The sequence below is a fragment of the Gobio gobio genome (assembly GCF_949357685.1).
Source record: "Gobio gobio genome assembly, chromosome: 5".
Classification (NCBI taxonomy): domain Eukaryota; kingdom Metazoa; phylum Chordata; class Actinopteri; order Cypriniformes; family Gobionidae; genus Gobio; species Gobio gobio.
Genome location: NC_137101.1, coordinates 21,800,232 through 21,826,576, shown reverse-complemented (window position 1 = coordinate 21,826,576; position 26,345 = coordinate 21,800,232). Strand labels below are relative to the sequence as shown.

Below are 26,345 nucleotides of genomic sequence, written 5' to 3'. Positions count from 1 at the left end.
AAAATGGGATTGAGGGGGAAAGAAAGAAGGAAAAATAAAAAAGACAGACTGACACACATGCACACAACGCAAACCACTCTGGGCTCACTAAAGTGAACACATGGGAGACACATGCTTTAATAGTGCAGAATAGCATTCAATTCTCATGTTGCTGATTTTCTACGGCTCCTAATCCAGTTTAACGTGAGCAGAATAACTTAAAGATGAAACACTGTAAGTAGTTATGTTTTACACAAATAATTTTATCACTCAAATGAGCTGTGAAGATTTATTAGCCTGCACTGTGTGTGTGTGTGTGTGTGTGTGTGTGTGTGTGTACATGCTCTCACCTATTATCTGGATGATTTCTGCCAGCAGAACTCCATCGGGTATGTCGTGAGTCAGGTCCTTAATAAGCCTTGGACAACCGGACTTGGCCAAATAATGGTTCGCCCAATCAGTGTAGATCTATAGGAAATATGAGAATTTTTTTGATAAGGAACAGAACATGGATGAATAAAAGAGTTTGTGGTTTGATTCATGGAAGATTCACTCAACACTGGCCTGAACCACATACTATGAGAGTTATAGAAAGAGAAAAACACCGCCATCAGCAGCCAACTTCAGTATGGACAAGTTGAGTGCAAATGAATCAAAACTATCAATGAGGCCTTAGCACTTGTAACAGATTATCTGGATCTTCTACTGGATAGAATCCAGCCCTAGCATGACATTGTGACACCACTGATCCATTTAATCAGATGTGGATTTAACAGATAACGGGTACCTACTTACAACAAATTAACTTTTCCAAAAGCGAATTCTCCTCTAAAGGCTGGTGTCATCGTATCTTTAACTCTTAAACCATCGCTAAAGTCTTTTAAATTAAGTCCTGGTGCATATACGTTTTTACACAACAGTTTCAGAACAGTATCAGAAGTGAAAAAGAGGAAAAAAACATGTTAAAACAGCACACAGGGAACACTAAATAGAAAGCCCTTATTTATTGCTTAATATACCGGGTCTGTTCGAACAAATGCAACCCCCTAGTGACTCAGTAATATGTCTAAAAGATTCCTTGGATATGGTGTTCCACAGGGGTCTGTTTTAGGGCCCCTTAAAATACTCATGTCACAAATCTTAGAGCTCTGCTCTTTCGTTGTGATCATAGGATTAGATCTCATTGCACAAGAAGCAAGTGGTTTTCCATTTCCCACCTAAGTGAAAGCACCCCAGTGGCAAGGTATACGCTTAGAGCTCACATCTTCTCACTAATAGAGTTGCCTGTATGGGGCGTTTGTCTGTAACGTTTCATATCAGAGTGTGAATTCAACTTTTTCAGCTCAACCAAACAGCATGTATCTTACTTTCTGTATTTTCAATGTGCCATTTGATTTTTGGTCCTAACGGAAAATGGTCAAACATCCTACTGTTGCTATAAACCTTTTGTTTTGGCTTCCTTTAGGCAGTTCAAGCCTTAATTAGGGTGGTCAGACCTCCCACAATCTGCACCCTGCTTCACGTTTAAGTTATGAATGACGTACTTAAAGGTATTTAAAGTGGTACAATTAATTTACTCCCACGAACCCAGTAAAATTTCAAAGGAATTTTCATTCACATAGATTCACGTTTCATTTTAGACCATATTATAATGCCTCGTAAAATTAAAAAACATCAGCCTCACTCCCTCGCCACCTCAAACACAGTGACCAATTAAACATTTCTGCCTTTGCCAGGCAAAAGGGAGCATTCCACTCAAAGATGCCACAGTTCAAAGGTTTCGTCTGTTGTGGTTTCAGCATATGAAGAGGAGTCGTTAACGAGAACAGGGTGATGAAGAACTCTTTAGTCATCCTCCCACTTAAACACAACACAATGCAAAAGTGAGCCAAAAAAGGCCTCCACTCACCACTCCAAACCACAGTCACCTCAGAGAGTTGAGTAAACAAAGAGCTACACTACCGCACATGCCAACACCTCCAGTCACGGCAGAGAAAACAACAAAGAATTTACACATTTCCGCAGCATCTACAAAGCCAGGTGAATTCTGATTTTGGTTTGGCTATGATATTGATGTTTTTGTTCAGGATGTAAGATTTCTGTGGCTTATCCTGAGTTGGTGAGGCAAACTGACGCAGTGGGTGAAAGGTCAGAAAAAGAAGTGGAGTATACAGTAAGAGAGCGATTCTCTGCAGCACAACCCCATTCCCCTTTCCCCTGTCTAACAGAGGGCAGATAGAATTGGGGTGCCGCAGTGGCACTGTTGTACATGCACTCGATGGGCAGAAACTATCCCTCTGTACCTTTGAAAGGAAGGAAAGAAAAATCACTATGTCTTCCGCTTATTGCCTCCAGCGCCCAGAGATCAACAAAGAAAGCAGAGAGACATGGTGAGAGAAAGCAAGATGAGAGAACAAAACTACATACAAACCGGGAGAGAGAGAGAGAGAGAGAGAGAGAGAGAGAGAGAGAGAGAGAGAGAGAGAGAGAGAGAGAGAGAGAGAGAGAGAGAGAGCAAAGAACAACAGAAAAAGCAAGAGACTAGTGGGCATTTCACATTTAAAATTGTTAGCCCTACCGAAAAGTTAGCAGACTACAATTTTGGTTAGTCATATTTTTGCACACTGTATATTTGTCAACCCTGGGTTGATGTTCCTTTTTCTATATTTATGAAGTTAATAACATAATTTGAACAAATACAGCACACAATGAGCAAACAACCTTGAGAAAGTTATCAGCAAATAACCTGAGCTGTAAATGCCATCAGTAAATGCCAGCTGCCATCTAATCACTCAGGAGCTGTAGAAAAATTACAATGTGGATTGAATGAGAAAGAAAGCAGAAAGGAAAAATGAGAAATATGCTTTTCGTTGTAGTAGTGTGGGTCAGGGGTGCCCAATCCTTCTTTCCTAAATTGGAACATAAAGTCCAGACTAGAGGCTTAGTAACTACTAGCAAGTTGTAAATAAATAAATAACTTTTTTTGTTGTTGAGGAAATTATACTTATTATGAGTGATTTTATTTGACATGCACTACACGGACTGATGCTCACAGAGTCACGCTGTTTAGGATGGATTCGTATTGAAGAGTCACCAACAAAGTAATTTATTCAATGTTCTTAAAATGTAAGTGTGTGAAAATGTCAGCATTGTCATATCAGTCTGTCAGGTAAAGCAAGAGCTTATTGTTGCAGTTCAGCCAGTCTGCTATTTGTTCCAACCGTTACTCCTGATTGGCTTCTGTAAATATTTAATTTATATGTAGAGTTGCTCTTCGACTAAGTTTAATGGTGCACCGTGAAAGAATTTTAGCAGTGTTCAGGGTTGGGTCTGAACTCTGCAAGTGGGTAGATCTCCAGGAACAGAATAGGAACAAGATAGGCTAACCAAAAACCTTGACTCTTGGTTGTTGAATGTCCAATACTTTTACTGTTCCCTCTCAGAACCCTTCCCTCCATTTAGTCTACCTTTGGGACTATTAAAGCTGGGTTTCATAACCTAGGGTTAAAATGATGCTAACATCTGTCTAAATTATACATGTGAAATGCTGCTGAAAAGCTGCTTAAATTCTAAGCCACCTGTTCTCAAACAGGTTTCCCGAACACTCCTCCCATTGGCCAGACAAACAGCCAATCCCCAAACGCTATTGGTTGAGCTAATGTTGCTGTGCAGAGCTGGCCAGGAAGCAAAACAAACAAAGCAATGTTTAGAAAACAGCACAGAGCCAGTGTTTTCGCTCTTCAGGGAAATTGGTTTACTTACAGTTGTCTCTGCATATTAAGCTGGGATAAGGGTAGACATTTTAATGTCAAAGAAATGACTCACTTTAGCTTTAGATCAGGGTTTAATAAATGAGCAAAAAGAACAGAAAATTAAAAATAAAAATCTGACAGGTAGAGTTAGAGGAGATTAACATTAAAAAAAGACTAAAGGAGTCCCCCTGCATCCTATTAAGGAGGACATCAGTGGATACAGATGAAATCTCCCTGAGAGAACCATTACCACAGTCATTTACTTTCTTAGAAACAGATTGGTTCATCTGAAAACCACCATTAAGATTTTTATCAGCATAGGCAACATACAATATATTGAAGAGAAGCTGGCATCTCCTATGCACATGATAACCAGCAGCACACTGTAAATGCTTTAATCAATGCTGCCATTAACACTCAGGCACAAGGGAGGGTGAAATGGGCCAGTCTGCAGCTGTAAATAAGCGACTGTTATGGCAGAAGGAAACTGGTTGTAAAGCAGTCTTTCAATCTGATAGTTTCATGGAGGGAAGTACACCGAGCCAAGGTTAAACAGTTTCCCGTCCCGTTATTTTAGGGGTAGAACTTGCTGATGTTTCCCACTGTGAGACCGGCAGAAGCTCACATGAACGCAAACACATCCAAAAGTCAGTCCCGGTGTTCTCTAGTCCCCAGATGTTTGCTGGATCCCATCTAAAAAGCATTAATCTAGTGCCCTAGCACCCCTTGACTTCACTCACAGCTATTTATCATGCGTCACTGTTTCTTTTCCCGCGACCCATTATATTCATCCCAACAGCTCTGACACTGTGGTTTTGTCTCTATTAATGAGCAAGCGCTTGTTTGGCTGATGCATCACTCCGCTGTAAAACCCAACTATGCCACCCTCAGCATTCACACAGCATGAAACGGACACACACACATACACTCATACAGCCGTCATTCATGAGTGCAGCCTCCTCCCCTCGCAAGTAGGTTGCCAGAGCACACATACATGCGTCCAGACACACACATCCATCAAACAAAAACACAAATCCCCAGGCTTTGTCCCTGACTCTAAGAAGCAGTCAACAGTCCCTGTTGTTTCAGCCTGCCAGAGTTAAGCTCAAGTGAAGTGTGTGTACCTCTTAAGAGTATCTGAGCCCAGGTTGTCCCCGTCCTCAGCGTCCCGCTGATAAACGGCAGCGTTCGGCTCTCTCTACAGTCTGCAGTGCCTATAACTGCGCAGGTACTGGAAGTCTACAGTTACAGTATTTGGCCAATAGGGGGAGTCAGCAGCTGAGAAAAGCTGTCATGCACAAGCCAGAGGGGTCTGCGAGTTCATTGCCTTGCAGATGATCCAGAGATCGTATTTGGTGTTTATTTGAATGCTTTTAGATGAAGTTTAGATTATGAATCACATGACTGAGTGGAAAAGGGATGTAAATGTATTATTTTATAAAAAAAATGAGGGGCTCTGTAAGTAAATGGAATATTTAACAGCCATGAAACACTTGAGGGCTGTTGTGTAATGCTGTATTATAAGGAATTCATTCAAATAATTAAAACAATATCAAGGAAATAGGATAGAGCTAAAAAATAATGTTTGTGCATGACTGGGTCTTTTTTTGTAATTTCTGTGGTGTTCTAGGTAGTTGGTAGGGCCCAAAAGAAGCAGTAAGACTTTATTTGTCAATGTCCTTGATATATATGTTACATGTACTTAGTGTAGAAATAACAGTAAATTATACATAATTACATGCAACTAACACAAAACCGAACCCTAACACTAATTATAGTTAGTACATGTAGTTAATTAATAATACACATCGCACAATGGTGACAAGTTACACTACCACTCAAAACCTTCTAAAAATGTTTTTAAAGAAGTCTCCTATGAAGTATCAAAGTTAATGGAGTCCAAAATAACATTGCACCCCAATGACTTTCACTATAGACAAAAATACTGTGGCATTTTTTTTTTATATCTTATAGAAAAAAAGTCATACAGGTTTGAAACAACATGAGTGGGTTGAATGAAATGTTTTAAATCCCATAATTTGCACAAATAATGGAATAAAGGTTGGGCGGGCTGCGGAGGGAGATACAGAATGCGTTTGCAGTACTCGGGGATAGAGAGACACCTCGAAGAAAAGGATTCATCTCATGACATTGTAACTGAGCGATGAACAAAACTTTGCTGAATCAGGGCTGAGGCGGCAGCAAACACAGCTCACCGCTGTTTTCCCATAACACACCAGCCGTCAGTCTGTGCGACACTGAGTTAAATGCAGTTTCTTCATTGATTTCATGGTAGTTTTCCATTCATACCGAGGAACGCCATTCCACCACATGAATGTGAGCGCAGACAGCTGACATATGGCTGTGATTCTCTCATTTGGCACAAGGGAGATTGGAAGAGGATGGGGACTAGGGTTTTATTGTGTGTACAATTGTGTATGTGTAAATCAAACATCAGTCCTAGACGAAACCCTCAGCAGAGGAGGGCGAGAGTGTTTGTCGTTTCTGCAAGGATGAGACGCCACTGTGCGCTTTGACAGGAAGTGCAGGCAGTTGGGCTGTCAGTACTAGTTTCCTGTGTGCGCAATGGCCCTTGGCTGCCCCTCGTCCTATTGAAAGATGTGCCTCCTAAATGCTCCTCTGAGCCAGGACACCCACACGCACTTGAAACCAGCGAGACGACAAATGTACCTTCATCTCACCTGGCATGACACTATCATTGTTGACGTGGCACAAAGCTGACATTGGGAGATGCTCTTCATGTTGAGACCTCATACTGTAGGGGATGGTGAAATTAATAAGGTGCGAGCCCTGCCCACTCTTTCAGACCACATTCTCATTGGCCACTGGCAAAATTTTCCTCCTAATTGTATATCAGATAAATACCAGCATGGAGGAAAATAACAGGTTTGCCACTTGAAGGCTCTTGACAGAAGACCCACACAAACGACAGCCAGATTCATTAAGTGACCTGAATGAATCAAGTGTCAGGAGCTGCAAATTGAGTTAATTGTGTTTGTTTGAAGGTTGATTGTACATCAGAATCTTCATGAGTGGCACGAACAGAGACTCATTTAGTCTAGTTTCCCTCGAGAATCCCCATGGAGCAGCTAACATCCATACTAAAGTGCACAGGCACAGAGAATTCCCTGCTCTGGCGTTCAGTAATTAAAGCATCTTCGCAAAATATCCTCCAGAGTGATGAATGCCAAAAATCAATGGACGATGATGATGCGTGCAAAACATAGTTACATAATGGTAAAACTTAATTTAGTCTTTCCCTCCATATTATAAGTTTGGACATAATAATAATATTTTACAAACATACTGCCTACTTAACAAAGATAAACATTTCAAACATGCAAAATGGGTTGTCTACATTGACACTTTGAGATATCTACCCAAACTCTTCCACACATCTGGAAGATATCACTATGCCAAACCTTGTTCACTTTCTTCTCAAAGCAACTTTAAACAGTTCCTGGTTTTCTTCTTTCCAGTACAAACATCATTATCTTGTCCAAGGGAGCCAGTAGCCCTTCATCTCACTTAATGTTCCCAATAATAGCACCTGTCAGCCCCATGGTCGCTTCATTAAAGGTCCGCAAACACTCACACAGCTACAGCCAAACTCTTCTACCTTTGAGCACTGCATGGGGAAAATGCCTCTTTAAGTGGAAAATAATGCAACACGTTGTAAAAGCAAACACATTTGTAACCCTGCCACTTGTTAATGGCTGGAACTTCTGCCAAGCAACAAATAAAATACCTTTCCTCATATGCAAATGCATGTAGTTTGTCTATAAAACATCAGGTGTGTCCTTTTCCCATAAATTACAGAAGTACGTGAAGCTGTGTCTAGAAGTCGATGATCTTAGAAGTCGTGAGTTTATCACAATCACACTGAGCAACACGCACCTGTAACCCTGGTAGGAGGAAATTTCCATTCTAACTCTTTAACCCGATTCTGCTTCTCTGTTTGTGATCAGGCCATTTTAGGCCGTTAAACTCTGGGAAAGTGTTCAGTGATCTAGTAATCAAATTAATTCAAACAATCCAAAACTGCGCTAATGTAAAGAAGGCCAGGCTGATTACCTCAGAGACATCAGAGAGAAAAGAGACTCACATTGCGTTTTTAGTGAATTATTCATTCCAGTGAAAAAACGAGCTGTCATATTCGCCGATTTTTCTGAAGAGCGCAATGATGGTGCCGTACAGTAAGTGTGTGAGAGTCTGGTATACTGATGCACAAAGAACAAACCGTGTGTGTGCGTGCTCACAATCACGGATCGCACGCTGCATTCATGTACAGACACACAATACATTTGTGTTGTTTCCACACACTCAGAAAGGATCATGTTTGATTTGTCATGTGTACGTTGTTGTGATTAGTAATCGTAGGTTTATACAGTCAAAGCGGTTGATTTAGGAGTTTTTTTGGCGTCTCCGTGTGGTTCGGTTCGGTATCGCAGCTTGACTTGTCTAAAATGAAAACAATCTCGTTGTTGTTGCTCTGTACACATACTATACACTGAATTCTGTTTTTTTTCATGGGTGCTTAGGTGTGTATACATTTATTATATAATATAATATAATTATTTGGACTTCTTATATTTGGTTATTTGGTGTCATTTTGGAGTCTCCAATGATCCTTGAAGCTTGCTGAAAATACAGTTTCTGATTGTTTACTTTGCTGGATATAGCAAATGATGACAAAATGAATGTGTTCAATGTGATAAATGGCATATGCTTAATTTTACGATAAGTGTGCGATTAATCATGATTAATCACACAACAAGAGTGTGATTAATCCCGATTTAAAAAATGTATTCGATTGACAGCCCTAATATATATATATATATATATATATATATATATATATATATATATATATATATATATATATATATATATATATATATATATATATATATATATATATATATATATATATATATATATATATATATGTATATACAGTGAGGAAAATAAGTATTTGAACACCCTGCTATTTTGCAAGTTCTCCCACTTAGAAATCATGGAGGGGTCTGAAATTGTCATCGTAGGTGCATGTCCACTGTGAGAGACATAATCTAAAAAAAAAAAATCCAGAAATCACAATGTATGATTCTTTTACTATTTATTTGTATGATACAGCTGCAAATAAGTATTTGAACACCTGAGACAATCAATGTTAATATTTTGCAATTACAGAGGTCAAACGTTTCCTGTAGTTTTTCACCAGGTTTGCACACACTGCAGGAGGGATTTTGGCCCACTCCTCCACACAGATCTTCTCTAGATCAGTCAGGTTTCTGGCCTGTCGCTGAGAAACACGGAGTTTGAGCTTCCTCCAAAGATTCTCTATTGGGTTTAGGTCTGGAGACTGGCTAGGCCACGCCAGAACCTTGATATGCTTCTTACAGAGCCACTCCTTGGTTATCCTGGCTGTGTGCTTCGGGTCATTGTCATGTTGGAAGACCCAGCCTCGACCCATCTTCAATGCTCTACCTAAGAAAAGCGGTTGTTCCCCTAATACATGGCCCCGGTCATCCTCTCCTTAATACAGTGCAGTCGCCCTGTCCCATGTGCAGAAAAACACCTCCAAAGCATGATGCTACCCATGCTTCACAGTAGGGATGGTGTTCTTGGGATGGTACTCATCATTCTTCTTCCTCCAAACACGTGTAGTGGAATTATGACCAAAAAGATCTATTTTGGTCTCATCTGACCACATTACTTTCTCCCATGACTCCTCTGGATCATCCAAATGGTCATTGGCAAACTTAAGACGGGCCTGGACATGTGCTGGTTTAAGCAGGGGAACCTTCCGTGCCATGCATGATTTCAAACCATGACGTCTTAGTGTATTACCAACAGTAACCTTGGAAACGGTGGTCCCAGCTCTTTTCAGGTCATTGACCAGCTCCTCCCGTGTAGTTCTGGGCTGATTTCTCACCTTTCTTAGGATCATTGAGACCCCACGAGGTGAGATCTTGCATGGAGCCCCAGTCCGAGGGAGATTGACAGTCATGTTTAACTTCTTCCATTATCTAATGATTGCTCCAACAGTGGACCTTTTTTCACCAAGCTGCTTGGGGCTAAATTCGGCTGGCATACAGGCTAAATCTTCACATAAAGCCATTAAAATAAATGTAATATTTACCTGTGGCCTTCCTACCTGTCTAACAGGACATTTACAAAAATTGAAGAAAGTTATCAAACAGTCTGCACTGGATAAAAAAATAAGTGAAATATTAATCCTTATTTAAGCTACAATTTTCTCTGTAACTTTGTTATTTGATTAACATTAATGACAGACATCACAGCAACTGGTTTATTAGGCTGCTGTGACTTTAAGATCTGCCACTGCCAAACAAAATACGGATCTGACACGCTGTCACACGTATCTCATTTTCTCACAACTCTTTAACTTCACTGAAGACGTTATTTAACTAATTTAAGAGTACAAAACGGGCATTTTGGCATAATTCTGTGCGTTATTGTTCGTTCAAGCATGAAAGAGAACTCGATTATGTCGATTCAGGCACGCTGTCTGTGCGCTGGCATCTTTCTGTGTCGTGTGTAATAGACAGGACATTCACAGACAGTGTGTTCTCTTTTGTCTTGTTGTGCTTGAATGGTTTAAAAGCATTTGTAAACTGAAAAAAATTATCGCATGCATTGACACTAATTTTGACAACACTAATATGTAAAAAAAAATTATGTATTATCGCAACGCAAATCCAAAGAGAATCAACTTTGGGAATAATGGGTATTACAAAACACTCAGTTTTAAACTTTTTTTCTGAAGCTCAGAAAAGTGGGATCCGTTCTGTTACTCATACATATGCCAACAAAGCACTCTCGTTTGATGAGAGCTGAAACAGAGATATGAAGGACCTCACAGCAGGGGAGCCACTCTCTTAAATTCTCTTGCAGTTGTCAATCAGCTGAAGTGAAGAGAGAGAAAGTAAGAAGAAGGGACAGAAAGATACAGAGAAGACGAAAACTGGGGACAGAAACTTGTGGGAAGAAAGTACATAAGCCGTTTTCTTGACATTCAGGAGTTACAGGAAGCTGAAGGGAGTTTTATAAAGGCTTCCGGCATTTCTAGAGCACAAACAGTGAAGGACACAATGTTCCTAAGCCATCCACAGTCTATTCGCTGACTCTCTGATGCATACTGCTCACAAAAATGACAAGAGTTGATTAGACCAAATTTGATTATCTGGTTCTACGCAACTTCAAGAGTAATGCACAAAAACATAAACAGTGGTTGGTTGCTTTACATGTCAATCAAACAGCCTCTTCCTGCTTAGGTGGTGGATCTTGACCATAATGCAATGAGGACCAGATTTAGGTTGCAAGTCAAAAGTTTCCACAACAACACTGACCTCATAGGCGGAGTTTGAGTGAAAGCTCTCCGCCATTCACCGATTACCACAGAAATCATAATAAACAAAGCGAGATATCATGACCTACAATGTGGTCACGCTTACTCCCATTGCAGAAAAGAGGAATCTCCCTCGGCCTGCCTCATTTCAAAACATGTCATTACTAAAACAGGCAGTGCTTCCAGAGAAATATCTGTCATCTAATTAGTAAGCGCATTTCATTCAGCTGAAAGGACTAATGAGACCGTTAGAAATTGAAAGTATATCCATTGGGATCTGGTGTGAAATAGAGCTTAACCATCTAAACCTTCAAGTAATTCTGCTGTCTCAAGGTGGAATGCAGCACTGAGATGCAGCAACACCCAGCAACACTTTCTATGCAGCCTGTAGCCTATATATAATGCATTAAATGTATTCATAATGCATTACTGTAAATTGTAATCAGGTTTATCTCGTCGTGCAAAATTACAGCTGCAAGGTAATACATTATTATACTTGTCTTTTTACATTCAAAGAGTACAATGCATTTTAACACTTGGTAACACTCAAAATGATGGTGTTGATTATGTGCCTTATACTATTTAAAAGTCAAATAATTAATCAATATGTATCTCATAACTGTGGTTACAAGTATTTAGGAGAACATATAACTTATTAAGGTGTATCATAATGTTTTATGAAAGCAAACAACACATTAGCACTGCATTTTGTACACACTTCATGGAAAGTGGTACTCAAAACTCCTTTAAATGACAGCTGATTTGGGGTGTGAGACATCTAAACTCACTATTTCATCTGACTGAACACTTTTCATCTGTATATGTGTAGCTTTGCTGGCTCTGGCCTAAGAAACAGCTTCTTAGCTCTACTATCAACCCCTTCGTCTCTTAGCGACACAAAGCTATTCCTGTCTCTCAGTATATCTCTATAATTAGCAGTAGACCTGTAAGAGCCACCTTCACTAAATAAATCACCCAGTTTAGAAAAGTAAATAGCAAACGTGTAATTAGCTTCCATCGTTACTGAGCACCAACTAGACTGCAACAAGTGACTGGTGTGTAGGAGGATGGGGGTAGAGAGCATTCAAGGCATCATACTTAGACACGCTCCCGATATGAAGGCTGTTTCCAAAGGCCGAAAAATAGGATGCAACATTATGCTGCCTGGTTTTGGCCAATTTCTTGCAGCATTTCATGTACCTTTCGTGGAGAGTGAAAATTTTGTGATGAGCTGAATGAAAAAAAAAAAAAATCATAAAGGCATACCTACAAAAGTTTGGGGTTAATAACTTTTTTATTTTTTATTTTTTTTTACAATATAGATGCAATACATTTATCAAAAATTTAAATAAAGACATTTACATTGTTACGAAATGTTTCTATTTCAAATAAATGTTATTTATTTAAAATTTCTATTCAAAAATATATATCACTGTTTCCCACACAAAAAGCAGCAGATAACAATAATTGTATATTGTGCAGCAAATCAGCATTTTAGAATGATTTCTGAAGGATCATGTGACACTAAAGACGGGAGTAATGATGCTGAAAATTCAGCTTTGCCATCACAGGAATACATTACATTTTACAACAGATTTTATTATAATTATAATAATTTTCACAATATTACTGTTTTTACTGTATTTTAAATCAAATAGCATACGAGACATTCAAAAAATGTAAAAAATCTTACAGACCCTAAAATATTGATTGGTATATTTCATTAAATCCTAAGGTATTGTTAAAAAAAAAAGTGTCCAGATTAATTACAAATTTGTTTTATGCTTCTTATAGTATGGTATTAGTTTAGCAATAAGCTGTTGGCTTTGATGTGGCGCTAAACTAATATTTGATACAGATGGGGCTTTTCAATCCGTTTTGAGCCGTGCTTCACATGATTTTATGTGGTCTATAGAGCATTCCAAATAAGTCACTTATAAGTCCCATTGCTTTTGCAAACTTTGAAGGCAGCTGCCTATGTAGATAGCTCTCTAGAATTTAAAACAGAGACCTAGATTTGCATCTTAATAACATTATATGGCATCAAAAAGATGTCAGTAGGATAATAGGCTTTTCTCTGTATTTGACAAACAAGAAAAAAAAAACTGTACAAGCTATCCTTTGTTAATTCAGGATGACTGGCTGATGTGGAAAAGGAGAGGAGGGGGTCCGGGTGAATCGGAAACACACTCGTGCTCCAGTATCAGTAGTCTGACTTTACGTCCCATAAGTGGATATCAGTGAGAATGTATTGCATTTGGAAGAGCAGCGATTGCGGCATTGCAAGCTGTTTCCTGTGGGTAATTAGTCACGCTTCCTGCTAGTGTTCAATTAAGTCTGGCCTTATGCTCACCCGTGAGTGAAAGGTGAGTCAAAGCCTGGGGAGAAGCAGTGACACACACCAAAATAACAGTACGCTCAACGTTTGCATGAACCTGTGACCTTGGATATGGTGAAATATATGAAAGCACACTCTCTGTTTTTCATTTATTTTACTTTTTTTCTCCTCGATACACACATTCCCTTGCAGTTAAGCCAGTTTGTAGAAACATGGAAAGGTTACTGATTAGATTTAATGCACAAGTACTTTAAATTAAGCCTTCAAAAAGTCCAAGTACGCTGCCAGTTAACTGAACTGCATCCAATCTGCTGTTGACCAATAATGTTTGGATGTGAGGAATTATAGGTAATGTAGTTACCATGTGTATTTCTGTACCCAAAACCCACTGATTTTCATATAACCATGATGCAAGAGGTATGCCACATGATAAGTGTCAAACCCAGAGCTCATCTTTGGTTTTGACGTGGCTTTAAACTAATATTTAATACAGATGGGGCTTTTTTTCATCTACAAGGAATTTGCTGCAGTCTGACATTCCCGTCACATTGATGTAACTTGAATTGGTTTTATAATCAATAATTATGTGGGCTGGTCAGTCCAACACTTGACGCAAAAACGTCCTCATGTTCCATGGACACAGAGAGTGGGATTATGGTTACTTTGAATTCAGGAGACATGTTCTCTCTCTATGTAAATCAATCTGTGCAACCTTCACAAATGTGATTTAACTCTCTGGCTTTCTCTAATGGCTTTTTGATTTGCATCTTCACCCGGACTGCTTGGAGCCTGACTGTCTGCTTAACACCCCACTACTGGCAGCTCCCACTAGAGGGCACCGTTTTCACTCAATACTGTGGTGTATCTGACGGAGGGAGAAAAAGCTTGGAATTTTAGCCTCACCAGAATTTAACAAGCAGGAAACCAAAATATGCTGAGTCATTTTCATCCACTTATGAGTCATTGGAGAGTGAAACCAAATGCAAAGAATAATGGCTAGAATTTGAGACAGGAGCCTTGCCGTATAGCAGTGCTGTATATCTCTGCGCTTCAAACACTATCAACCAATAAAACACGCTTTCATCACGTCAAAACGACCGCCTATCAGAGCCATGGGGTATGTCATCATTCTTACTGACAGCAAGAGTGGGGTTGCTGAGTTTGGGTTTGCCCTGACCTCCACGATCCACACACACACACGCACACGCACACACATACACACACACATGCACACACAGACACATCGTAATAGAGCTGTTCAGTTTGTGGTTAAAGGTCTGTGGTAAAGACCCAATTAAATCAAAATTAGAGTTGTGTGGCTTTAAGTCCATGTGCATCAGTTTTGAGACCATCCAGATGCTAGTGTACTTGCTGACAAAATTAACTTTTAGCACAATTAGAACTTAGTCTTTCTCTCCTGTCCTTCTTAAGAAAAAAGGGATGAAGTTATTGATTAATTCTTCTCACATTACACAGATTTGAATACAATCAAATGCTCTCCAGAACGAGAATATCAATATGCCCTTTCCCAAACTTCCTGTTTTGGGATTTGTTTTAAATAACACACTGTCATACCTTCAACATGGATTTTGACCCTCCCCCTGAGTGTAGTTTATAACAAGTTTCTGCATAAGGACTACATCTACCATGAAGTTGTCAGTTTATATTCTTGACAAATCACATAACTGTTGTAGTCATTTTGTAGAAACATTACTAAATACATTTAAAAGCCATGTTTTGAAACCACTGCAGGCATAAGTTGCTATCAAAGTTGCTACAAAAGGACTACAACTTCCACAGACATGTCAGTTTATGCGCATTATAAATCAGACAACTATTGTAGTCCTTATGTAGAAGAGTATGTTTTCAAAGCATGTAGTACGTATGTACTGACTTTAAAGCCATTTAAAACCACTGCATTCTATAAAACAGAAGTTGCTAACAAGTTGCTAAAAAAGAACTACACCTACCACAAAGATGTCAGTTTATGTGCATGATATATCAGACAACTATTGAAGTCCATATGTAGAAACGTATATCAGTAGGCAATGGTTTTAAAGCGTGGCTTTTAAATGGCTTTAAAAACGTTAAACTGCTATTTTAAAAACCCATTAGATATTCCCAATGGAACCCATGGCGGATTAGCCTTCCGGGTCGGCCTAAAAACCGACGTCATGACTGAACATCTAATCCATTCAGGACAACATTACTCCCCATACAAAGGACATGAGCCAGACCGATTTTGTATGTGTTGATGGATAGTATGAGTCTGCAGTAAAACACTAAATTTGTGGCTGGTAGACATTAAGTTTTAGTCGACTGGGTCACATCAATTTACTTTATGTAATCCATAATGATGGCATTTACAGTAAAAGCTTCTTTTCTGGACGTTTGAAACATCTGCCAGAGAATGACTATGTGCCTTACTCATGTCTGACATACCGTGATTCATCACTGGTAAGTGACAACTACTGATTTTTTATGTGTTTGCTTTATTTTAGTTTTTTCCTCTGCCTTTAATCAATGCTGACTCATTCAGGTTTGACCGCACTTCCCGCTATCTGAGTCATGTGACTATCAGAGTTCAGAGGTCTCAGGCCCTGCAGTCGTTCAGGATTTCCCTGGGATGCTTTTTGAAAATGCCTTGAGAACTGTTTTACCAGCTTTCCTGCTTGAAATTTCCTCCTCCTCTCAACTGAAAGCTTTTGCTCTAGTTGGCACATGGCTCAGCCTTCCACCCCTTCACTCAGCACAGCTATAATAACAATATCAGCTCAGGAAAGGAGAGGGGAAACACACAGGCACATGAGTGCACACCTGTCAGGGGAACGGGAAGAGGGAAACCCAGTCTTATGATCACTTTAAGGACGTTTATAAAGGCCAAACTAGCTGCTAGAGGGAACAAGATGATTCCGAGTCACTTGAAATGAATGTTCAAAACAAGATCTATTGACAGCTTCTGAATCATGCGTTTGATTACCACTGAAAAAAAGAAATGTATTATTATTATTAAAATCACACAAACATTATACACATATTATTAATTTATAATAACAATAATAATGCTTTTTCCTTAAAAAAAGTGCAATATACAGTTTGCATGTGTGTGTGTGTGTGTGTGTGTGTGTGTACTCAATGTATACTGCAGTGCAAAGGCTTGCTTCATAGACTTCCATTACAATTGTGCTTTATTGTACACAGGGCTTGTGCTTGTTTTTACAAACTGAGAGATGAGTCAAAAAAGTTTTGGCATCAACAGCATGTCACAGATTTTGTGAGTTTAAGTTAAAGTTTTGCTCGCTTAGCTTGTCTGTGACTTTCCCCGTCACTTTTTCTTCCTCTGTCTCTATTGTTCAACTGTGTCTTAGAAACACATTTTGCCTCAGGACACTAAAACACACAGCAACTATTTCAGACCTCTTATATGATGTGGCTCATAGAGCAATGACTTTGGAGATGTGTGCTATAAAAAAAGAGAGGGCTGTCAGAAGATGAAACCTGAGGGGGAAACCCCCCCAAATATCTCTCTTCTTTTCCCTCTTTCTGCAGTTGGCAGGTGGGGAAACTGAGATGGGAAGAGCCAGGGGCATCAATTAGGTATGGCAGAGTATACCTTAGCTGCCTGGTCAGATCAATGCAAGTAATATATTTTTATTGCAGGATTAACGGAGTTATATTACTATGTGTAAAACATGTAAAGTAAAAGTAGGTTAATTATAGCGTTTCTGGTTGTGTGCTATGTGAGTTCAACAGCGCTGCAAATGTGTCTATTTACAATGTTGAGTATTGTAGCCAATCACAGGGATTTCTGTTGAAAACCAGTCAGAGGTGTTTAAGTGACCGCTAGTGAGAAGCGCTCTGTATCTCTCAAAACGCTGAATGAGTTTATATTTAATGCAAGTTTACAAAGTTTTCCATGAGACTTTAGTCACGTTTCCAGCGCAGGAATTTTCCCCCGGAACTATGGACTTTGGGGTGGTACTCTGTGTGTTTTGACCGCAGGGACCAGGGTCTAAATGAAGTTCCCCCACAGAAAGTCCCTGCTCAAGAGGTAGTACTTTTTCAAAGTTCAGGAACTTTCGGGGATGGGACTTGGGCGCTGAACTTGCTGATTGGTTGAGTTCACGCACCATTTTGATTGGTTTGATTGGCATTTTATTTCAACCACCATTTGTTGCGGTGCGTGCAGTAAGAGTTGTTTGCTATTCGAATCAACAATGGAGTTTAAAAAATATGTCCAATGGACCGACGACGAGGTTCAGGCTTTATTAATCTTCCGCGGAGGAAAAAATCTAGCAGGAACTGGAAAGTCATTCGCAGTCCTACGTCACCGGACTTGCCTAATCTAGCAGGAACTGTAAAGTCATTCACAGTCCTACGTCACCGGACTTGCCTAATCTAGCAGGAACTGTAAAGTCATTCGCAGTCCTACGTCACTGGACTTGCCTAATCTAGCAGGAACTGGAAAGTCATTCGCAGTCCTACGTCACCGGACTTGTCTAAACTTCACAGTACTTTAGACCGGGATGGAAACGCAGACAGCAATACGTCTGGAGGAAAAAAGTTCCTAGGACAAATTTTTCCGGTAATTTCGGGTGAAAACACTTTTTTTTTTTTACTTTTCCTACATGTTATAATAGGGATTGCTGGTCACTATTCTGCTGGCTATAGTGGTAATTTAATGTCTTTTTAGATTTTAAAATAAAAGTTTTTGTCAAGTGTTCGTTTTCCTACATCGCAAAACTTCCGAATTTTGAGCTTTGAAGTGCTAGAAAAAGTACTTGTAGGCTACTTGAAAGTGGGACTGTCACGTCAAGGGAGTAAGACTGGATGACGTCATCAGAGTTTGCCATACCTTGGCTTTTGGTGAATTGACGCCACTGGCTGGAAAATCGAGAATCACAAATCACATCAGTACTTTTAAAAGAACCCTGTCAACAGATCTTTTGTCTTTTTCTTGCTCCCTCCATCCTAAAGGTCTATTAACTTTTCAAATTATTATATTTCTTCCAGAGTGAACTGCCGTATATATGTCGTCATGCCCTTGGCGACATTAGATGGGTTACAATGGACAATTGGTATTAGTTATAGGCCTGTCGCTAAAAGGCCTCACACACATACCTACCTACTTCTTTTTCTCATTCTGAAAGAGGTTAAAATGAAGAAGAGTTGTGAGGCTAGAGTTGTGTGATATATTGGCAGATTAAAGACACTCACTTTGTCTTGAACACACATATATACACACACACACACACTCCTTCTGAGCCCTCCAGCATTTGGATCTGAGGACACTATATCCGCTCTTAATCTCTGGCCTTCTCTATTTGCTGTCGGTCTAGACCCACAGTCAACTCTGCAGTCCCAGTGAAAGAAAAACTAAGATCTAAAATTACAACAGTAATGGCTTGTCAGTTCAGCTGGTCGGGTGTTGAGAACTTCTCAGTGGCCCTTTGTAAACCTATGCACTGACCCAAAACTCTCCTCTGGAGAACTCTGAGAATCATGGGCCGCCACAGCTGAATGAAAAGCTTAAATAATATTCCAGCTTTCCTGACCACGTGGCTGAAACTAAATAAACACATTTTTCTAATAAGTCCTGTTGAGTACATGGAATACACAAGCATACTGATGAACTATTAGTCATTTTTCAGTTATGGGCTTGATTAATGATCTTTAACTTGATATATGCGTGAATGCTGAATACATTAAAGAGAGAGGAAAAAAGACGGGATTTGAAAACTTCATCATGACATTTGGGTCCAAATATCTGTCAGGTCTGTCAGAATTTGTCACTGCCAGATCTACAAGAATGCAAAGACAATATGAGAATGAATGAACGAATGGATAAATGGACGAATGAATGAATGAATGAATGAATGAATGAATGAATGAATGAACCAACTCATGAATGAATGAATGAATGAATGAATGAATGAATGAATGAATGAATGAATGAACACAATGCACAATGCACAATGACCAAACTGAGTGAATGAATGAATGAATGAATGAACAAACAAACACAATGAACAAACTGAATGAATAAAAGAGCAAGTAAAATAAACAGATGTACTGATGAATGAATGAATGAACAAGTCAACTCATCAATGAATGAATTGATGGATGGATGAATGATTGGACTAATAAACCAACTCATGAATAAATGAACAAACAAAAAAGCACAATGAACAAACTGAGAAAATAAATTAATGAAAGAATGAATGAATGAACGAACGAACGAATGAACAAGAACAATAAACGAACTGAATGAATGAATAAATGAATGAATGATCAGACAAGTAAATGAGCTGATGTAAATAAATGAATGGACTAACAAACCAACTTATAAATGATTGAATGTGCAAACAAACAAATTAACATGAATGAATGAATGAAAAAACTGAATGAATGCGCATATGGATGAACAAACTGATAAATTAACAAAAGACTGAATGAACAAATTAGTAAACGAATGAATAAAAGAATGAATTAATTAATAAAAATTTCAGACAATTTCCATCTGTTAGTGTATTGAGCTGCTCAGCATGTGCGTCTGGATTTTCACTATGTGAAGCGTTTTTGTGCACAAGCCCAATACACACACACACACACACACACACACACACACACACACACACACACACACACACACACACACACACACACACACACACACACACACACACACACACACACACACACACCTGTCCTTCATGAAGAGCACAGCGTGCCTTGACGCTTTCGTAAATGTGAACCTGACCTGTATTTGAATGATAGGACAATGAAAGGAGCTGAATGAAAGAATGACAGTGAGCGGCAGAAAATGAGGCAGTGCAGCTCAACTGTCCTTAACCTCACTGTGCCGACACACTGCATCTCCATGGAAACAAAAGAGCCTATAAAATTAATGTAAAAAAAAATGACAGAGAGAGATGAAGGTCTACAGCTCAGTATTATTACTTTACTGTCTTCACCAATTTAATTTTCAAACGTATAAAGACCATACATTCTCATCACACACAATTACTGAGAACACAGGTAAGACCTCGGCCAGGTCAAGGCAGAGAAGATCTTCTAAAGTGTGATATGCAAACAAAACACATTTAGTGTTGTTTGCCATATTTTCTTATTGATTTGTTTCAAAGTAACTAAGCTTCAACTTTTTTCAGACTATGGCCAAATTTTGCAGATTTTAAATATATTTTAAAATCTTTTATATTTTTTATAAAAGGCACTTACATATATATAATATATGGAATATAACTTTATACAGAAAAGTTTATGTTAACACACATATTCTTTACATCTTTTGGCTATACTATTTAAAGAGTGGCCCCATTCATTTCTATTGTAAGTGTCTCACTGTGTCGAGTGAAAATGATTTGCCACAGATGCCATTGAATGAACTTAGTTTGTTCTGATCCAAGAATATTTCTTTAATTATTTTATATACTGAACTCAAAACTTGATATGGTTTGTATACAATAAAAATAAACCATAAACGTCTTTATTCATTATATAGTGTGCTATTCAGGGCACTAGGCCAGCGTGTGTACTCTCCCATCTAACAGAAAAAAAAGGGAAAGAGCAATAGTAGGGAGGGGGTTTGTCTGGTAAGCTGATGAGAGAATCAGGTGCTGAGTCGTCTGGTGACATAATATGATATAAAAGCCGTCTCATCCCAGACTGCTTTCTCTCTTTTTTTCTCTCTCCCTCACTCCGATATGACTGGAAACGTGAGCCACTGCGGCAATCGATTTTCCAGCTAGCCCTTCCTGCGTTTCTTTCTTCCTTTCTTTGCAAAGAAAAAGAAGCAAAGCGTGTTTTTGATTTAGCATCTCAATATGTCGGCAGCGGGGGCACAGACTATAGAGGGAGAGATCGCCTTTCCCTTCCTATTAAGTTCTCACATAGCGGCAGGCACTAACGCGGCAGGCGAGCGGCCTGCGTGATTTTGTATGATTACTTTATTACCGATTTGCTCCGGATGAACCAGTAAATATCCTAGTGATATGGTGGTGCAGGCTAATAGCCTGGTAAATGTCTGTTTGATATGAAATGGGGATGATGGAGCGATGCTGCAGTGCATCTTTTGTGGCAAGTCTGACTGCACGTCTACCCAATCTAAACAGCCATGGAAAGTGACGGTCACTCGCAATTTGAAAAGTGGGGCATCACTGGAGTCTTCAAACAAAGGCTCTTGATTGAAGCCTAAGGACAAAGAGTGTGTGTGTGTTTGTGTGAGAGAGAGAGACAGAGAAATAGGAGAGGCAAGCGGTGCCAGTGTAGATTAGAAGTATCTGTCTGGATGCAGTGGCCAATGGCCATTTAATCTGACATGCTCATAGAGGAGAAGACATTTGTTACATTTCGAGATATTGCCTTTTCTTGTGGTTATTGGATTTAAAACAAAAATGCACTGACACTTCAGCAACTGAAAATTCTTGCTCGAAAAACACAAAAGGTGAACATGTCCGTCGCAATATGTAAAATTTCTTTGGCTGAAATATCTCTTCACCTCAGAATTAACATTCAATCACCCAATTACAGAAACTTTATTTTCGATTTCAGTTTTGGTTTTTGACTAAAAGAAAACTGTAATTTCAGTTTTGTTGCATCACTACTATTACATTTACATTACTTTTTTTCAGGTTTTCGCTTGGCAGACGATAAAACGGTAAAAAAGTCCCACTGAAGGAGTGAACTGAGCCATATGTAGGGATGAGACTATCATAGAGACTATTTGGACTAGTGAATAACCACCTCGCAACCATCCAGAACACGCTTCTAGAATTCATTTAGAAACACATAACACCCACAAAAACCATCCACAACACTGCAGGAACGTTAAACAAACGAAATGGCAAGGACTTTTGTTCTTGTTTCTTCTTTTTCTCATGCTTTTATCATTTTCCCCCTTTTTTTCACTGGGTCGTGTAGTGCTTTTAGGCAGCTCTGTTGGAGGTTTTTCTAACATATGTATTTTGGTCGCTTTAAAGTCATTCATCAGACTCTAACCCTGTCCTCTTTGAACGCGAAACGGCAAATAAAAGAAACTTTTTAAGAGCGTGATGATTTTCTGAGAGAGAGAAACCACTAATTACCACAAAACCAAAAACGTTCATCTCTGGCGATGTAAACTGGCGCAGACTTTAAAAAAAAATCTCCAAACAACACGCATTAACAGTGGCTCTGTGAAAATCTGCTCTCTGGCCCAACTCATGAGTCATACTGACCGATAAAAATGCAGTCCTGGGGAATGCTTTGTAAATGATACAGCCTGCTCAGAAAAGACCTTTAAATCTGCTGCCTGTAACTCAAACCCGAATGCTGGTTTCTGTGGTTCATGTCGGTAATTCTTCCCAATGGGCAGAAAAGTGATATTTTGCTGCCGTAGGGGTAATGCCCCTGTCACCACAAACCCATCTTACCCCTGAAACACACACACACATACACTCACACACACACTGCACAGAGCTGACAAAACTCTGTCTCTTTCATAATATGTCAGACACATGGGCAAAGCGTTCTGTCATTCCTATTCTACATATTAGTGTCTGATAAAAGTGCTGTAGCTTCATACAGACCCACAGTTCTCCCACACGAACTTGATCTTTTGCACCTCACGATTCATAGAAGCCTCAGCACCTGTTGCATTGTTTCAAAAGTGCCCTGAACGCAGAAGTAGAGCAGAGTCAAAAACGGATGTTTGAGGAGAGCTGGGAAACTGTCCGTGAAAATCTTCACAAGCACCATGCCTGATTTCCTCTATGATCATGTGTGCAAGAAAACATGGACAAAAAGCCCCAAACACAATATCGCTATCAGATTCTACTCAGGACATGGCCTGTGGCTTTAGGAGAACCCATAAATTGAAATGAATCCAGGTTCCAAAGAGGACCAAATAAAGTTAACCCCTTTACCTTATTTTACTTCCACAATTAATTTAAATACATAAGTATTTTTCTGCTTTTTTTAAGTTTTCGAATGAATGAATGAATAAATTAATTATACAGATTAAAATAAAATAAGCAAAAAAATGTAAGTATTTTACACTATGTTTGATTCTGCTTTCTAAACACTGGTTGGAAATAATGAAATTAATCACAATTATTTTATTCTACGTACATAGAAAGATAAAGTGTCAACATAGTAGAAAATAAATATTATCCATATTATAATATTTATTTATTTATTTTACTGTGTGAATGGTATTTATATATGAAAATATATAGCTACCTTTTTATGGGAAGGAAGTGCACTTGCAAGGGCATCGTCATATTTTGATGACATCAAATTAATAAATTTAAGAACCATATATAGTAAAAATTGGTTATGAAGAGGAATCTTGTTTAACCTAAGGTGCTAATTTGGTTCTCATTTTCCTGTCTGCCTTTCCCTTTCTCCAAAATAAGACTTAAAGGCCAAAGTGAAAATGCACAACAAGTTTTTTTCTATGATAAAGTACTTTATATAAAGACTGCACAGCTCCTTGCAATGTTCATATCAGCAATAAAACTGACACACAGCTTTGTGTGTCTGTATGGAGCTCTGCTAAATAACCCCAGTGCCTCTGAGGCAGTAATGATCTCCTGTCTCTTTTCCACATAGCCACAGATTCCCACACCCCCCTACAGGTCAGATGAGCATAGCAGGTATGCGGCCTTGGGCTGGGCTCTCATTGTAAATATTGGCCTTATCTCTTCTCTGTTTGACTTCTGCATCCATTCATCTCCCTCACAGTCACTGGCTAAAGACCTGCTGCTTTGGTGAGCACCTCATAGGTTAAACATGGTCTCAGCAGGCAGAAACCTGTTAAACTTTTACTCGCGGTCTCTCGTTGGATGGGTTAAGTTAGAAGATCTAAGAGTTTGTATCGTGAACCTTCACATGATTTATCAGCAGTTGTGGACATTGAGAGGTGAACTACCATGTCTGTGCACCCACAATCAGCACATGCATATGATTTAAGATAGGACCACCAGCTAAGCTCTGCTCCAACTTTATCTTATTTTTTTCATCGCTAATATATCTGGAATGTGACCCATCAAAACATCATTTATCTCCATTCCTTCACTGTTATCCTCAGCAACCATTTTCTACACAAAGGAAAAAACAGTCTCAAAAACTTGGTTTGAAATCGCTGGTGTTTCTTATGTCACAAACTACCTTGCAACCAATCACGTCAATATTTGGGCGGGCTTTAGCATATCATTATTATGCTATGCTCTACAGCAGGCAGGGGAGTCTCAAGAGAAGCCAGGTTATCTCTGTATATTTTTCTGTTGATATGAAAAATCGGGTACATTTAGCGATATAACAGGTGAATTACGCATATGATGTATATATTACGATGTAATAATGAACTATCTGCCTTTCTCCACTGACGTGCTAAGTTGTTCAAAGCGTTTCTAAGGATGAGGATTTTTAGAAGGCAGCTGTCTGACTCTGATATGGCGAAAAGGAACATGGTTTGAGTAACATTACCAACACATTATTAGCTGTTTGATATGTTTTCAAGCAAAAGGCTAATCATATTAATTACCGTTATGTGTCTGACATTGTAGCGAGCGATACATAAAACGCATTACCATTCTGATACATGGACTTGTACACGATACTGTATAATTTACCCTTCCTCTTCTGAATCAGTTCCTGATTCAAAAATACTGTACGTATATGGCTGAACTAAACCAGTATTTCCACTCGCCATTGTGCAGCGTTTAACGTGTGTATCAGGTAGTCCAAGCTGGTGTGATGTGGGCTAATTTGCATATTCATAGTTCCGCGTACACTAAATAAATCAAGGGTGTGGAGGAACATTCAAGCTATTTTAAGGCATCAATAAAAAAAAATTCACAGTAACAAAACTTTTTAATGTCATTTTGGTGATCAAAGATGAGTTTTAAGGAATACAATTAATGACTAAAGGGGGACTGAAAAATGAAACTTTTGAAAACTTTTTTTTTTAACTTTTTTTTTTTTACTACCAAATTTTCTGTGGACCTCCTAGCACTACCCTTGTGGTCCCCTAACCGAAGTTTGCAAACTCTGCTCAAAACAACACGAATGAACAAATGGCTGGATGGTCAAATGAACAAATGAATTAGCTGTTTCTATAAAATGCTGATGACCTGATGAGAAAGTGAGAACTGATTTGTGGCAGCTGGTGTTTATATTTTGTTTTTCATGAGGGGATGCAGCTCACTGGGAATGCAACAGAGAACAAATGTCACTGAATGAGCATGCAAAGACAATCAGAGAGGATCTGCAATGAATGGAGAAAGCAGAGTGAAGTCAGAAGACGTTAACATGGACAGGATATCAGTCTCCCACTGAGGAAATGACATTAGATTACAACTGCTCTGACCTATCAGGTTCATTTCCGCAACTAAAGGGCTTAACATAGAGTTTAATTAGTATAACAGGTCAAGATTTTTATCGAAACACAACAACATGGACAAATAGAGTTTTTACTACTGTAGTAAGACACAATCACCATTGATGGCAATTGCATCTGAGTGTCTTATCAGTCACCTTGACTCTTAAACAGTAAAACCAATGCAGTCTAAGAGAGTAGCTCTCTGTTTTCTTAAGCAATGATAGAGCAGGTTATCTTATTGCAACAGCCATGGCTAATCGAATTCAGAGCCGCAGATACAATCAGCTCAGTGTGTCACTAGATTACTGGGGCTTTATGCATGTGGTCGCTACGGTAACAGAGGAGTGAACTTCCTTCCTGATGAGCATACAGCATCAGTGCTGTGTTTCAGGAGATAAGAGAGAGAGAGAGAGAGAGAGAGAGAGAGAGAGAGAGAGAGAGAATCTTGAATCTGTTTATCAGGAGGAAATGAGTGAGTGAGTTGGAGTTGATAGGGAT

At 39.1% G+C, this 26,345-nt stretch overlaps 1 protein-coding gene across 1 annotated transcript in view; it reads right to left on the bottom strand.

Annotated features, from left to right (window-relative positions):
• Positions 1–26,345, bottom strand: part of nav3 (neuron navigator 3) — a 170,504-nt gene that overhangs the window by 122,986 nt on the left and 21,173 nt on the right. The window contains exon 2 of the mRNA XM_079817471.1: positions 330–447. Coding sequence (XP_079673597.1) covers positions 330–447 — 118 coding nt within the window. The remainder of the gene's footprint in view (positions 1–329; positions 448–26,345) is intronic.